The 15,413-nt window shown below is 33.3% G+C and overlaps 1 protein-coding gene across 1 annotated transcript in view; it reads right to left on the minus strand.

The window, feature by feature from the left end:
* The window catches only part of LOC136980687 (dynein axonemal heavy chain 2-like), a 647,596-nt gene that overhangs the window by 189,396 nt on the left and 442,787 nt on the right, over positions 1–15,413 (minus strand). The window contains exons 38-40 of the mRNA XM_067276853.1: positions 4,854–5,078; positions 3,764–3,868; positions 295–483 (exon numbers count right to left, since the gene is read on the minus strand). Of these exons, the coding sequence (XP_067132954.1) occupies positions 295–483; positions 3,764–3,868; positions 4,854–5,078 (519 nt within the window). The remainder of the gene's footprint in view (positions 1–294; positions 484–3,763; positions 3,869–4,853; positions 5,079–15,413) is intronic.

Genomic DNA, 15,413 nt, shown 5'->3' on the forward strand with positions numbered 1-15,413 from the left:
ATTGTATTACTTGTATATCACGAGCCCTTGTCAATTTTGTGATAGTTTGCATTGTATGTAAATATGCAATTGTTATAAAACAGAAATTAATTAAATGCCAGATACATGTTAAGTTGACTTGTCCATTGTTTTTTCTTTGTCTAGCCCTGCAGACCTTGCTCTACGGGGTACTCTACAATATCCACAATAATAATGTTTTAAAAGCTATTGTATATACTACTTTTAAAAATAATATACATATAAATTACTAACTTCTATTCTTTTCTAAAAACTACTAATATATTTTTAACTTACTCTTGCAATATCTCTTATACTGAACATGTAATGAATGTGTGATGGTGAAGGATAAATATTGTTCAAAATGTCGTAATATAGCTCAATAGTTCTTTGAATAATATTATTTCCAAATAATTTAATATGGCCACCAAATTCAGCTAATTTCCGAGCCAGCATTGAACCAAAAATATGAAGTAATTCATTTTTCTGAAAAAAAAAGGTTCAAATGACATTAAGAATGAGGTTAAGAATTTCATGTTAAACTGAACATAATAATTGTATTGTATATTAATGTAATTTATACTTTTGTTTAGTAATTTTTATAAATTATATATAAACCTAATTTAAATATATTTCCCATATTTGATAAATGTTAAATATAGTTAGAATAAAAAATGCAAACCTATGAACCTTATAAATGAAATTCCAGTATAGTTTAATGCAGATAAAATACAAATGTTTTCAATCTATATAGGAGATATTCTTCAGGTTAATGTGTTCCAAACAATAAGAAATAAAATGAGCGATTATTTATTGTGACATCATCATAATGCCGATCTGCAATTTTTAATAATATTTTTAATTTATTTAATTTAAAATATATGCTGTCCACCTCAAATTAGTAGTGTCTTGTCCCTGTACATCATACTTTTCCTTTAACAGTAGAGTTGTGCTCATCTATTAACTGCTTTTAACTGCTATTATATTAACTACTATTAAAATTCTGAACTGAAATAACACGACTTCCAGTTTGCACCAGAAGTCATGTTATTGTCAATTGGACCTCACGCCCCTAAAGTTTCCACAACTGGTCTCGAATTTCATGTATCTAATTCCGTTCTCAAGATTAAGGAATGACAGACGAATGGCAGACAGACAATGGACAACGGTGGGAATTTATAGGTCTACAATTTTTTCAAATTGCAGCCCAGAAAGGACAATTATAAAATTAATTATAAGTGTTTTAATTTAGTTATTCATATTCATAATATTTTAGATCAGGAAAACCTTAGACATACAATACTGTATTTCCAAAAATATAACAATATAATTTAATATTTATGATTTCTATTATAGGTTTAAAGTTTTGATAAGATAATTGATCATATTATACTAATATTTCACTAAGTTTTTAAGAATTTAAGCATAAAAGTATATGATATGCTTATGAGCATCATGTATTTTTATATACATTAACAAAAAATGTATTAACAACAAATTAAGAAAATTCTTCAAAAAAAATTTTATCTTATTAAAAATATTGTTTAGTTAGAAGATTAACAAGTTAATATTTTTAAAACACTTGCAAAATCTTTTTCAAAAAATTAACCATAATTACTTTCCAAACTATTTTAAGAGATTTAAAGTTTTAAAAAATAAAAGAGTTGTGGTCTGAAGACCACGTGTTCTGTGGTGTGACCAGCTTCTTTGGATGGGCCTGCTCAATGATCAACGAAGAACCCAGATCAAGGAGGAATATCGTGCATGCTCTACAAAAGAAGCAGGACTTTTTGAATGAAAAGAGAAAGGGAGAAGATGTGTAGACGAGAGAGTCACAAGATTGTTTCCTTTTTTGTGTTGTTTCTTTTGTTTTAGTGTCTGTTATAGCAAAAGGATAGAAAAGTGATTGAAAGGACTAAAATAAACTTTAAGTTCCTTGCATTAGAGTCATAGAGTGCATGATTTATTTCTTCAAAGTTTTTACTTTGTTCCTTTGTGGGAAATACTCTAAAGATCAAGTACTTCCCACAAAGTTTTAAAAGGATAAATAGGGTTCTGGAACTCAAATAAAAAAAAAATTGCAAAAGTATTGAAATAATAATATCATTGCTATCAAACTTCTAGATCAAAAATAATTGATACTTGCAATACATTTGAAACCTTGTAATAAGTTTTAAATTGGGTGACTGCAAAGTTGGGAATTTTTATATGTTGGAGAAGAATCTGAATTTGAATATAGTCTACATTCTTGTAATTTTTCATATGAAATTTTGATCAGGCTTTGTAATCAATCTTTCACCCATATTGACCAAATTTATTATAGGTCAGATCATTTGTAATGAAAAAATATAAAGGCAGCATTACAGCTTTTATGAATTGTTTCATATCAAGAATTCAATTTTATCTTAATTATATGCACTAATCTTTCATTTATTAATTAATTTGAATTTATAGTGGAACCCCGCTTAACAAGCATAATTTGTTCCAGAGTCTTACTCATAATGCGAAACACTCGTTAAGCGAAACAATTGTTCCCATAGAAATTAATGTAAAATACGATAATGCGTTCCACGCCGAAAAAGTGCTCAAATGTTTTATGTATAACATTTATTCAAAAAAATTTGTACAATATACACTGTTAAGGAGCGTGAATCGTCATCATCTTTTCTTCTAGTGCAGGATGAACCATCCTGGAATGAGAATTCAATTTGCAGAAACAAAAAAAAATCACAGTTAATATGTTTGATAAACACTCCAAACAACTCTTGGGTTATGTAAAGGTTATAATTAAATATTAGATATTAATTAATTTCACTAGAGGTAGGCAGTTATGTTTCCATCTCATATTAACTTTAATAATTATAAATAGTTAATTTTTACTTCAGACATTTCTAAAATTTAATTTGAAATTGGTCATTAAATTTAATGACCCAAGAATTTGGCATATCGTCTGGTGTGTTTATTATACAGAGTGGGCCAGTGAAAACGAAACGGCAGAGTGTTCGTATTCGTCCAAGCAAAGCGCTCGGACAGGTCGATTTTACTCTCGAGGGGACATCTTTTGCAATAAAGTTTTTGCGATTCTGAATACAACAGACAACAAAAAATTTTAAAAACTCATTTATTTTGTATTAACTAAACAAGCATTTATTTCGAAAAAAATGTTTGTTTAGTTAATATTCAGAATCACAAAAACTTTATTGCAAAAGATGTCCCCTCGAGAGTAAAATCGACCTGTCCGAGTGCTTTGCTTGGACGAACATGAACACTCTGCCGTTTCGTTTTCGCTGGCCCACCCTGTATAACAGGCTATGATTGTTGATGTTTATAAGTAACATGTGTGAACACAAGTTTGGAAAAATGTATGATCACAAGCAACACTAAGATGCTAGTGGAACGAGTGTTAATCACAGACTGATGGAGCATGCTGCATGCGCACAATTCAGGACATTTCCTCTCCTCATCACTTGTTATGCGAAATATCACTCGTTAAGCAAGGCATATTTTTACAATTTGTTTTGCTCATTATGCGAAATAGTCATTGTGCGAGATGCTCGTTAAGCGAGGTTCCACTGTTATGAAATATTTATTAATTATAAATTATTTTAAATAATATTTTACATTTTATGTCTAATATATTACTTTTTATATTGTATTATAAAAAATATAAATATAAAATGTTAAGTAAAAATAAAAGTATATTTTTGTTAGGAAAAATTTTTATTACTGTTTAATTTATTATCTTAACATTAAAGAATTGACTCACTTGTATAAGTGTAGTGTTAATAAGAAGAAAAAGATTTAGAAGTCGAGCTGAAATGGTAGCGTTTCCTGCACCAGATGGATTCATGGCAGCAATAATTACCAGATCCTGTAATAAATTAAAATAATGCAATTTAAATTATTTCAAAAGTTACAAGACACTAGATATAACAACCTGGTGCAAATATTTTAAATTTATTATAACTATTAATGAAATGACAATATTTTCTCTTATGTGCATTTTAATCAATATGAAATTTTGTTATTCAATCAAGAATAATAAAAATGAAAGATAATATTGATAAACTACTTTTTTCTGGTTCTGTTCATATTATATATATATATTATTTTAATTTTCAGGGATTAAAATAAAATAGAAATAATAAGAGCTTTGAGAGATTGATAATCTAATCTGCAGCAGATTAAAAAAAAGTTGTTTCTAATGTTATAACAATTTATTCTTAAAAACTAAAACAAGAGAATAAAATTTCATTATAAAATCTATAAAATAAAACCCAATCGAAATGAACAATACATGCATAAAAGATTAGTGTATTTATTCTGTTCCTAACAATTTCTCTTTTATTCATGAACCAAAAATTACTTTACCTATATAGAAGAAGATAAGTTTTACCCAATTTGTTGGTTATTTTAGCCTGTAGAGTGGGTACAGTTATTACTCATATGATTATTCCATTATGAAGTAAGTGCTTTTTGATCTAACTTTAAAAATAGATTCTAATAATTATATATTTCTGATGTATAATTTTCATTTTAATTTAATTTAGCTCAGAGTCTAAAATTTTTGTGTGCATTTATTTGGAAATATTTATTTCAATGAATATCTTTAAATGTTTTTACTAATGCATCCCATATCCTAAGTTGCAGATCATTTTCTTCATTTTAATTATTCAAAAGAATTATTATAATTTCAGTTATTAAAGCCAATATGATAAAATTTACAAATTTTGAAACTATACTAAGAAAAGTATTTAATTTAAAAATAAAAACACTTATGTTCAATAATTTGTCAATTTATGTTCAATATTAAATTTTTATACAATATATATAACAATAATAATCAAAATATATACCTCTATATATTTTTTCTGAAAATTTTCACAATCATGCCAAAAGCCATATGTAATAAGCATTCGAATAAGTTCTAATGAAGGTTGAGATCCAAATTTATCATTTGAAGGAATATTTAAATCATCAATAAAAACAACCATCTTTGTTCCATTTTGAGGAATGTAAACTTCTTTCATTTTTTTGTCTACTTTACTTTCAATAATTCTTTGAATTCGACAAAGTTTTATCTATAAATGTTCACTAAAATTAATAAAACTCAATAGTTATTGCATAATAAAAAGTAAAGAAATAATCTTTTAAAATTAGCATTACTATATACCGTATTTTACAGACTATAAGACGCACTTTTTCTTTGAAAAATTGCCTCCAAAATTCAGGTGCGTCTTATAGTCCGTAGCATCTTATAGGTATTTTTTTTTTTTTAAATTGTTTAAAAATTAAGGTGCATCTTATAGTCCATAGCGTCTTATAGTCCATAGCATCTTATAGTCTGTAAAATACGGTAAATTTTATTGACAGCCAAATGACCAAGGCAGTCTAGACAATCTACAGCTCTAGAGAAATCTGAGTTTCAATCTGAACTGAATCTCAAATATTCAGAGATTATTATTTTTGTTGTTGTACAGATGGGGGACAATAGGCTAAACACACCTCACCGAAAAAGTTTCATTGTGCACTCCAAGAAAATTACTTCAAATCTCTATTCTTTAAAACAAGAAAAAAAAAAGACAGAAGATCTCCAAAGGAAAGCTGAGGATGATACCAGGACAAGTAGCTCAAAATGTGGGTATTCAAATATCCTCAATAATATTACAATGGGCATTAACATTCCCAACATTTTTTAGCAAAATTTTAATAAATTTCCAACATTTAAATCAAGAGCCTAATGCTAATTACTATAATTATAAAAAAAAGCCTCAAATAACATGAGATGGCACTGTCTAACAACTTGACAACACTAAGAATAACAGAAAAATGTTTTCTTGCTTTCATGGTGCATTCTTTTGGTGTATATTTAGTTTTTGAAAATAGAAAAATTTATTATTTGGGGTGTCTGAAAACATTTACTTAAGAATTGGAATTTGGTTTTAAAGAGTACAATTACAAAGTTGTATTATAAACATGGTGCTAGTAGAAATGAATCAATTTCATTGCCTAGTAATGCACTGTTGCAGTCCAGAAAACAAAACAAGCACCTAATAGCGACAGTATTGTAAAAGTAAGGCTGTCAAGTCCAGAAACTTAAAATGTCAAGAAAGGTGGACTTTAAGCTACAACTGGATAAAGTATGTTAAAGCCCAGGCTAACTATCCTGAATGTTTCTATCTCTGTAATCTATGTGAACCCAAAAGTAAAAACTTAATAACTTTTCAAGTAAAATTAAGATCAATTTTTTATTAACAGAGTTCTATAGGTGGAACAAAGCTTTATAAAACTTTACCAAGCATGAATCCAAGCTGTCATCAAAAAGCTATCATCAAACTTGCTAGTAGTTGAAATAGTAAAATTAACATTTTAAATAAACCATCTGAATCCAAGAATTAGGAAATGAAATTGAACCATGAAGCCCTACTAAAAATTATTTGAAGTCTCTTCTGTGAGATAAGCTGTGGGCCAAGGATCAATTCCCTCTGACCACTTACCAGCACGGGCTGGTAAAGCCCAATCTCCTTGTTGTTTCGGATGGCTATTGGCAGGCTAATAGTGAGTGGGGAGGTCGATGGGTAAGTCAATGAAATTTCCAAATCATAGACAGGTCCAACTAAACAAAACAACAAATTTAATATAAAACATAAAGAAGATTAAATACATAAGGGACACATTACATCTACTTATAACTAATGAACCCAGGGAAAGAGAGTTTACAAGGCAGGTTTTAGATAATACCTCATGATGATTACTCGCTGCTCATGGATCCTGTGTTGTGTGTTGTCCTGAAGACATTTGCGAATCTAGCTAAAAATCAAAAATCCATAAGTTATTAGGGAGCTGGCGGATACAGCTGCTTCAGGCCAGAGGTGGTAACTATAGAGTATGGCAGGCCAAGGTATCTGGTTGATGTCCGCCCAGACGATTGGATACAATCCCTTTTTATACACTTTTTGCATGAAAGTTGACTCAGCTATCTATGATGTAATATGTTCTAAGTTCGAACTGGGTCCAGGTGTTGTGTATTGTGAAGATCGCGAATGTGGTACACAAAGAAACTGGTATAAATATTTACAACAGGATCTTTTATTCGCGTATATAGATACAGGAAGGGTTGTGGGATGCCAGCTATAATATCTCTATCTCCAACACAGGTAGTATTAGTACGGAACCCGACAAAAATATAATGATATAAGCCTCAGGTCTCGTGACGACTATTCCGATACATAGATAATTATTTTACAAAGGGCGATTACAAACGTATATAGACCTTAATTCTAAACTTATAATTAATTACAACTAATGAAGAATGATAGAAGAATTTATGACAATAAAATAACTGATAGGAGAAGAAAAAAAAAAGGAATGGGTACCCAACTATTTTGGTGCTAATGCAATGAGGTGCACATAACGGTACATATAACGGTGTAGATGACGAATCTCTTCTTAATCACGAGAAAAAAAAACAGTCAACACTTTCACTACACATAAAGTTCTCTTTGTCTTCACCCACGTGGTCTCGAAGACGTATTCGGGAGCTTTCTCGTTCTCGTCTTTCCTCCTTCAGCTCTGACTCAAAAGTGACTCTTTGTCTTGGTTCTACCCCTCAGGGCTGCGTACAGTCCTATTGTCCATAATGGGGTCAATTATTGTTAAGCCGTTAAGCACCGGTCAGGGAAGGGTTCCAGGAAGTAAAGATAATATGAATAGGAAAGAGAAGGAAAAATATATTCTAAGTTAAAATAAAATATAACTATATATTATACAAATGGCATTTAGCCACATATGCCCCCCACGAAACAGTCAGTTACCGTAGTGTAACCTCCGGTAATCGACTTTTTTGTTACGAAGATGGTAACTGTGGGTGGGGCCAGGCTTGTCACTACCTCCCTTACAAAGGTGTTGATAATCGTCCAAAGTTGTATCTTCAGATTGTTCTTTTTGCTGGTGATCTTGAACTGGAGCGGTTGGAGTATACCGGAGGTAGGCCAAAGGAACATCGTAGTCCTCTGTCTCACTATCCTCTACGTCACTAACAAGAGGGGTTGTCTTGTCATTTCTTTTCAAATTATGTGACTTTACAGGAAAAAAACATGGTTTCAACCTGTCCGAATGGACAGCAAACTTTTCACGGCGCGCGTTACCCTCTAGTTCAACTGTGACGGGTCCTAAGATACGAGAAATTCTAAAAGGTCCCAAGTATTTGGGAGAGAACTTTCCATGTTTCTTTGTAGTGCTTTTTCTCAACAACCATACCCTCTGTCCTGCTGCCCAGGTGCTATAACTACGGCCATAATTTATGCGTTCTCTATTAAGGGAATTCTTTTGCTTGCCATACGCGAAAGCGTTGTCACGTATAATATTCAAACGGTCAATCCATTTGTTTTTCTGGTTTTCATCCCCATTGATCATAGTATCATTACTAGGGAAGGTCCAAGGTAACCGGGGGTCGTAGCCATATAAGAGGAAGGACGGAGCCTCTCTAGTGGAAGCGTGAGTTGTATTATTATAGGCAAAGGTCGCAGGGTTAACGAATAAGTCCCAATCCTTATTGTTGCCGCCCGATATGCGGGAGATGACGCTACAAATGGACTTGTTGAACCTCTCACACACCGAATTTGAGCATGGACGATAAGCAGTCGTCATGTTATGCTTGGTGTGCAAAAGCTCACAAGTCTCACGGAAAATCCTAGAAGTGAAATTACTGCCCCTATCGGATATGATGACCTCTGGGCAACCGTAACGGCACACAATGTGATTGAATATAGCGTCACTAATAGATTGGGCTGATTGATCCTTTATAGGGACCACCTCTGCGTACCTAGTAAATATGTCGATGATAGTGAAGAGGTACCTATTCCCCTGTGGAGTCACACGAAGAGGGCCAACGATATCAATGGCTACTTTTTGGAAGGGAAACTCTGCCGTTTCAGTCTGTTGAAAAGGGGCACGATGCCGATGCAAATTAAATTTTTGACAGGTTATACACTCTTGAATAAAATGGCGGACTAAAGTGCGAACATTACGGATATAATAATGGCGATCAATTAGGTTGGCAGTTCGCTCTACACCAAAATGACCTGCGACATCCGAGTTATGAAAGGCCTTAATAACTTCGCTAACCATATTAGGGCCGACACAAGGTCGCCTCCAATGACGTAACCTGTATTGATCAGGCTTAACGTGAACCAATACGTTGCCTTCTAACTGAAATTCAGGTTGGATGCCATCGAAAGAATCCACGGGTTCGAGTGTACAAATTTTTTTTAGATTCTCCTTCATTTTAGAGAAAAACTTATCCTGATCCTGAGACTCGACGACCCTCTCCCAGAAACTACGATCCTTAGCGCTCACATTACAATCTTGTGTATATCCAAACTCTCCAATGGGAATCTCAGGGCGCGAAAGCCAGTCAGCAACCGGGTTTAAATTTCCCTTGATATGACATATATTATAACTATAATCAGATAATTCGATTGACCAACGCATCAATCTCTTGTTGTGATTTTGCATTGTTTTGATATAAGTTAACGGCTTGTGGTCGGAATAAATATTTACTTCATGGCCTAGGATGATTGGTTTAAAATGTCGTAGGGCTAGTATAATGGACAGACACTCCTTTTCAATTGTCGAATATCTGAGCTCTGCCCCATGAAACTTTTTGCCGAAGTAACCGATCGGGGCAAATTTTTTTATTCTCATCTGTCCCAGAACAGCGCCAGCACATAGCTCCGAGGCGTCGGTATATATATGGAAGGGTTCAGAGAAATCAGGGTGAACAAGAACAGGGGGTTGAGTTAATAAAAGTTTGAATTTTTGAAAGCTATTGTCACAATGATCATCCCATTTGAACTTTATACCCTTCTTAGTTAAATTGGTAAGGGGTGTTGCGATCTCTGCGAAATTTGGAATGAAGGCGCGGAAAAACCCAACCATCCCCAGGAAACTCCTAACTCCCTTTACATTTACAGGTGGGTTGACATTAAGAATGGCACTTACATTTTTTTTGTCAGGGAGGATGCCGTCACGTCTAATTATGTGACCTAAGTACGAGACCTCTTCTAATATGAATTTGCTTTTACTGGGGTGTAATTTCAAATTAGCGCAGTCCAAGATGCTTAATATCTTATCAATAAGGGTAAGGTGTTCTTCAATAGTTTTTGAAAAAAGGACGACGTCATCTTGAAAGACGAAGCAATTTATTCCAATAAATTGGCCGAGGAGCTTAGTCATAACATACTGAAAATACCGGCCGCTGTTTTTTGCTCCCTGGGGTAAACGGCACATTTGATACTTTCCCCAGGGAGTGGAAAAAGCAAATATAGGCCTCGCAGAGGGGTGAAGGGGGATCTGAAAGTAACCAGATTTTAGGTCGAGGACAGAGAAGTATTGGTTGCCATGAAGCTTGCTAAGAATTTCATCCACTCTGGACAGGGGAAATTCCTGGGGGCGAGTTACTTCATTGATACGTCTCAAATCTAGAGTCATACGCAATTCCCCGTTATCTTTCTCCACGACATGGATTGGGGAGTTCCATTCTGAAGTGCTTTCCTCAATGATCCCTGCTTCGACATAAGAGGATATTAACCTTTTGAGCTCCTTTAAATAGCATTCTGGGATCCTATATTGACGGACGTTTATGGGGACTGGGGTCTCGATAATGGGTAGATGTTCAAAATCTTTCGTGCCTTTTAACTCAGATATATCGGAAGCGAAGCAGTGGGGATGTTTCTTAAATATGTCAATAATTTTGGTTCTAACATCTTCGGTAAGCCCTTCTAAATTTGGTAATTTAACAGATACAGAGTTGGAACAGTTCAGTGAGTTACTAGAGGTGTTTAATCGTTGGGAGGACTCCTTCCTAAAAGCATCGTTAACCCTTTCCAGTAGTTCAGGGAGTTTAGATATAATGTCAACCCCCAATATGCCTTCATACTCCAAGTTCTCAGGAAACCTTATATAAGCGATATCTATAGGGCAAGTAATACACAAGAATTTTATTTTAGTATGAAGGAGGTATTCGCAACTATTCACCGCACCGCTAATACCCCTAACCCCGAAATTAGCGCTCTCAATGCTCAGGCCCTCTAATATTCTTCTAGGAATGGCCTCAACTATAGTCAGATCACATAAAGAATTTTCGGCACCAGTATCGACTAAGAACCTTACCTTCCTTCCGAGACTGGAGCCCTCAATTATGGGTAAACCCTTTTTGGAAATTATGACATCAGGGGTCAGATTAATTTCGGAATAGAGAGTATGGTCCTGACCTTCACCATACTCCTTGTTCAGTTTAAATAAATTACGCTTATTTCGGGTAGGACAATTCCGGGCGATATGGTCATGTTCACCACATATGAAGCAAGCACGGCGCTCGCTACGATTAGTATTTCCTTTTTGCGTTTGAATTAATCGGTTTACAGAATCAGCTAACAACTTAACTTCCTCTTCCAGGTTCCTTATACGATCTATTTCGTGCCCTTTTTCCTCTCCCGGTATATCTTCTTCACTACCTTGATTGTTAGGAGGATGTTGGGAAGCGATGTTGATGTTCCTCTTGTCAGCTGAATTACTACACTCAGCCTCGATCTGCTCCTCGTTTTCTGCGAAGTCAAACGCTTCCTCTAATGTTTTAGGATTGCGCCTCAAAACATTGGGTTTGATTCGATTACTCAGTCCTTTCACGAATCTTTCCAAGATAACATTGTCCCTCAAAGTCGCCATATTGTTATTTACTTTAATTGTCCTGGAGAACAACGTTTTAACGCGAATTACATAGTCCGTAACTGACTCGTTAACACCTTGTCTAATGCTCATAATTTGATCGATTACATTCCTTTCTTTAGGGGCCTTCCTTTCGAAACATTTTACAAGATCGCGTTTAATATCGTTAAATGAACCTGGGTATTGTTCGAGGAGGCAAAAAAATGTATTTAGGGGTTCCCCTTTCAGTTTTGCCTGGAGGACAGCTATCTTAACGTCGTCGTTCCACTCGGCCAGACGTGATATGTTTTCCACTGTCTGAAAGAATTGTTGGATGTTAACGGAGTCATTCTGGGAGTTCGAGAACGTGGGGATCATCCCCAGAAACCCAGTAACCACAAGAGGAGGATTGGATGTGGTCATATTGTTTGATGTAGTTGTCTCGACAGGACAGTTGGTCGCCATAATACCACAGACCTTTTTACAATAGCAAAAAATAATACAAAGTCACAGATCGGGCTACTGACCGAATAAATCACCGTCAGGATAGAGATAAGTTCACAGTCGAATTGGACCATTAATACTGGCATCCTGTCGCGGACGCCATTGTGAGGATCGCGAATGTGGTACACAAAGAAACTGGTATAAATATTTACAACAGGATCTTTTATTCGCGTATATAGATACAGGAAGGGTTGTGGGATGCCAGCTATAATATCTCTATCTCCAACACAGGTAGTATTAGTACGGAACCCGACAAAAATATAATGATATAAGCCTCAGGTCTCGTGACGACTATTCCGATACATAGATAATTATTTTACAAAGGGCGATTACAAACGTATATAGACCTTAATTCTAAACTTATAATTAATTACAACTAATGAAGAATGATAGAAGAATTTATGACAATAAAATAACTGATAGGAGAAGAAAAAAAAAAGGAATGGGTACCCAACTATTTTGGTGCTAATGCAATGAGGTGCACATAACGGTACATATAACGGTGTAGATGACGAATCTCTTCTTAATCACGAGAAAAAAAAAACAGTCAACACTTTCACTACACATAAAGTTCTCTTTGTCTTCACCCACGTGGTCTCGAAGACGTATTCGGGAGCTTTCTCGTTCTCGTCTTTCCTCCTTCAGCTCTGACTCAAAAGTGACTCTTTGTCTTGGTTCTACCCCTGAGGGCTGCGTACAGTCCTATTGTCCATAATGGGGTCACCTATTGTTAAGCCGTTAAGCACCGGTCAGGGAAGGGTTCCAGGAAGTAAAGATAATATGAATAGGAAAGAGAAGGAAAAATATATTCTAAGTTAAAATAAAATATAACTATATATTACACAAATGGCATTTAGCCACAGTATACACACTGTCAAGAGTCAGACATTTCAATGAATTATTGACACTTTCTATCCAGACTCATTTTACTTCATAATTGCGATAACAACTGTCAAACATACTAAATTAATTGCCAGTAGTGACTAAGGTCCAATATTAGGTTACAACCTGAGTAGTAATTGTTTAAATCAAAGAGAGATTTAATCTGTCTTATCTGTTAACAAATTGGGAGAAATAAGATATGTGTGGGTTTCTTCGTTGACCTTTTCCTGTCCATTTTCTGCGTCATAAAAATAATTCTTAATTCATTTAATTGTTATTATTTCTAATTATTTCTTTTTCACTCTCCCCTTTGGATATCACACGTCTATCTTAAAATGCAAAAATTATTGGTAAAAAGTAAAACCAAGAAAAATCAAACTTTAATCAATTGCTTCAGTTAGGCCAGCAAATCTGTAGATTTTGTAATTGGCTGAATAGGACTGAGTACAGATTTTTATCATATATTATCCAAAAAGAAATTTTAACCATGATATCTCACTCAAATTCTGTTTTGCTTAAACTACTTGAGCTAATTAAGGCAACCTCATACTTTAGCTTTAAGATGGAAAAAAACAAGAGACCTATCTACATTAGAACAGATTATGTGCTGCCTTCACTGGAAATTCATGAAGACTTTTTGAGATTTTACAAAACAGTAGAAACTACTGCAGAAGCTGTACTTTCTCTTATGAAGAATGTACTAGTCCAGTATAGATTGTCAATAATCAGTGTTGGGGATTTTGTTTAGATGGTCTATCAAACATAAAAAATGGTGCCCAGTTGTACATACAAAACTATATTTTCTACTTCTCATACTAAAGGTATGAGAAGTAAAAAATATAACTTTGTATGTACAAGTATATAGTTTCATCCATAATATAAATCTTAAACTTCAACACCGTGTTTCTGCATTTTTTACTTTAGAAATACAATAAATACAATTCAGGAGTTAATTTTATTAAAGTTTCTCCTAAATGACTTACTGCATTTAAGATGACTAAAGAGGAAGAAATGGGAAATCTATGGACCTATGCTGAAACTCAATAGACTGAGCAAGCAATTTGCAATCACTTTTTAGAAACTATGCCGATTTGTTAAACTTTTTCAAAAGACAAAACAAACACTTAAACTGGAACTTGTTGAAATGAAGTACACAAGAAACTTTTCTCTTTCCAGAAAATATATATAGAGAAACAAACATTTTTCACCTGATTTATAGGCCTACATCAGGTTCACTTACATTCTTAATAAAATTCTTTTTTGGAATGTCAAATAACAAATTCAAATTAATTTTCTAAATATACAAACATTTAAAAAAAAAATTTTAATTTTTCTTTACACCTGTATATTAATACTTGTCTCTTAAATTAATAATAAAAAAACTAGTTTTAATGAAAGTTTATTTTATTTTATTATTAATTTGAGAGAGAAATATTAATACACAAATGTAAAAAAAAATTTTTTTTTAAATGTTCATATATTTCAAAAAATTAGTTTGAATTTGTTACTAGACATTCCAAAAATGAATTTTTATTAAAAATTTAAGTGAACCTGATGTAGGCCTATAAATGAGGTCAAAAACATTTATTTCTCTAGAAACTTTTCTTTTCTTGTGTACTTTATTACTTTTTCAAAAAAGTTACAAATAAAGACAAAGGAGAAAGAAACTACCTCACTAAAACTGGACAAAGAATACAAATACACCATCACAGTACTCTGAACTTGTCCAGAACCAGCTGACTTCTCTAAAAAAAACTAACATTTTTGATTTTCTAAAATTTTCTTTAGGAATTATTTGAAAATAGAACATTCTAAAGAACAAGATGAACTTCAAATTTGAAGTACATCTTGGTGCTGGACTAGTTTAAAATACTGTGGTAGTATATTTGTACAGGAAAAACAGATGCAAAATTGAACAGGTCTCTGAATGAACTGATATTTTATTACAAAAACCAACCACTGCTGTATGCTATCGGGCTAAATAACGGCTATAATATTAATAAATTACCAAATAATTTGATACTAGAGGGAGGCGTTAGACGACATCTCTTAATAAATTTAATAATTATAATTTAGTATCGGATTTTAGTAGAGTTTTTTGAACTGATATTGTTTAAATTCTTTACATGGTATGCACTACAGGCAGTTTTTAACTATGCTGATGAAACAATTACCACTTTACTAGCTGCAACATTAAGCTTAGAAACAACTAAATATATAATACTAACATTGAAGAAAACCTTCAAACATCCAAATGGGAGATTCACTGACTTCTCAGAACAAACAGTTTTTAAAGCAATTAAATTGAATTTAGAACTAGTAAT

Source organism: Centruroides vittatus, unplaced genomic scaffold (assembly GCF_030686945.1).
Source record: "Centruroides vittatus isolate TY-2023 unplaced genomic scaffold, ASM3068694v2 contig_717, whole genome shotgun sequence".
NCBI lineage: Eukaryota > Metazoa > Arthropoda > Arachnida > Scorpiones > Buthidae > Centruroides > Centruroides vittatus.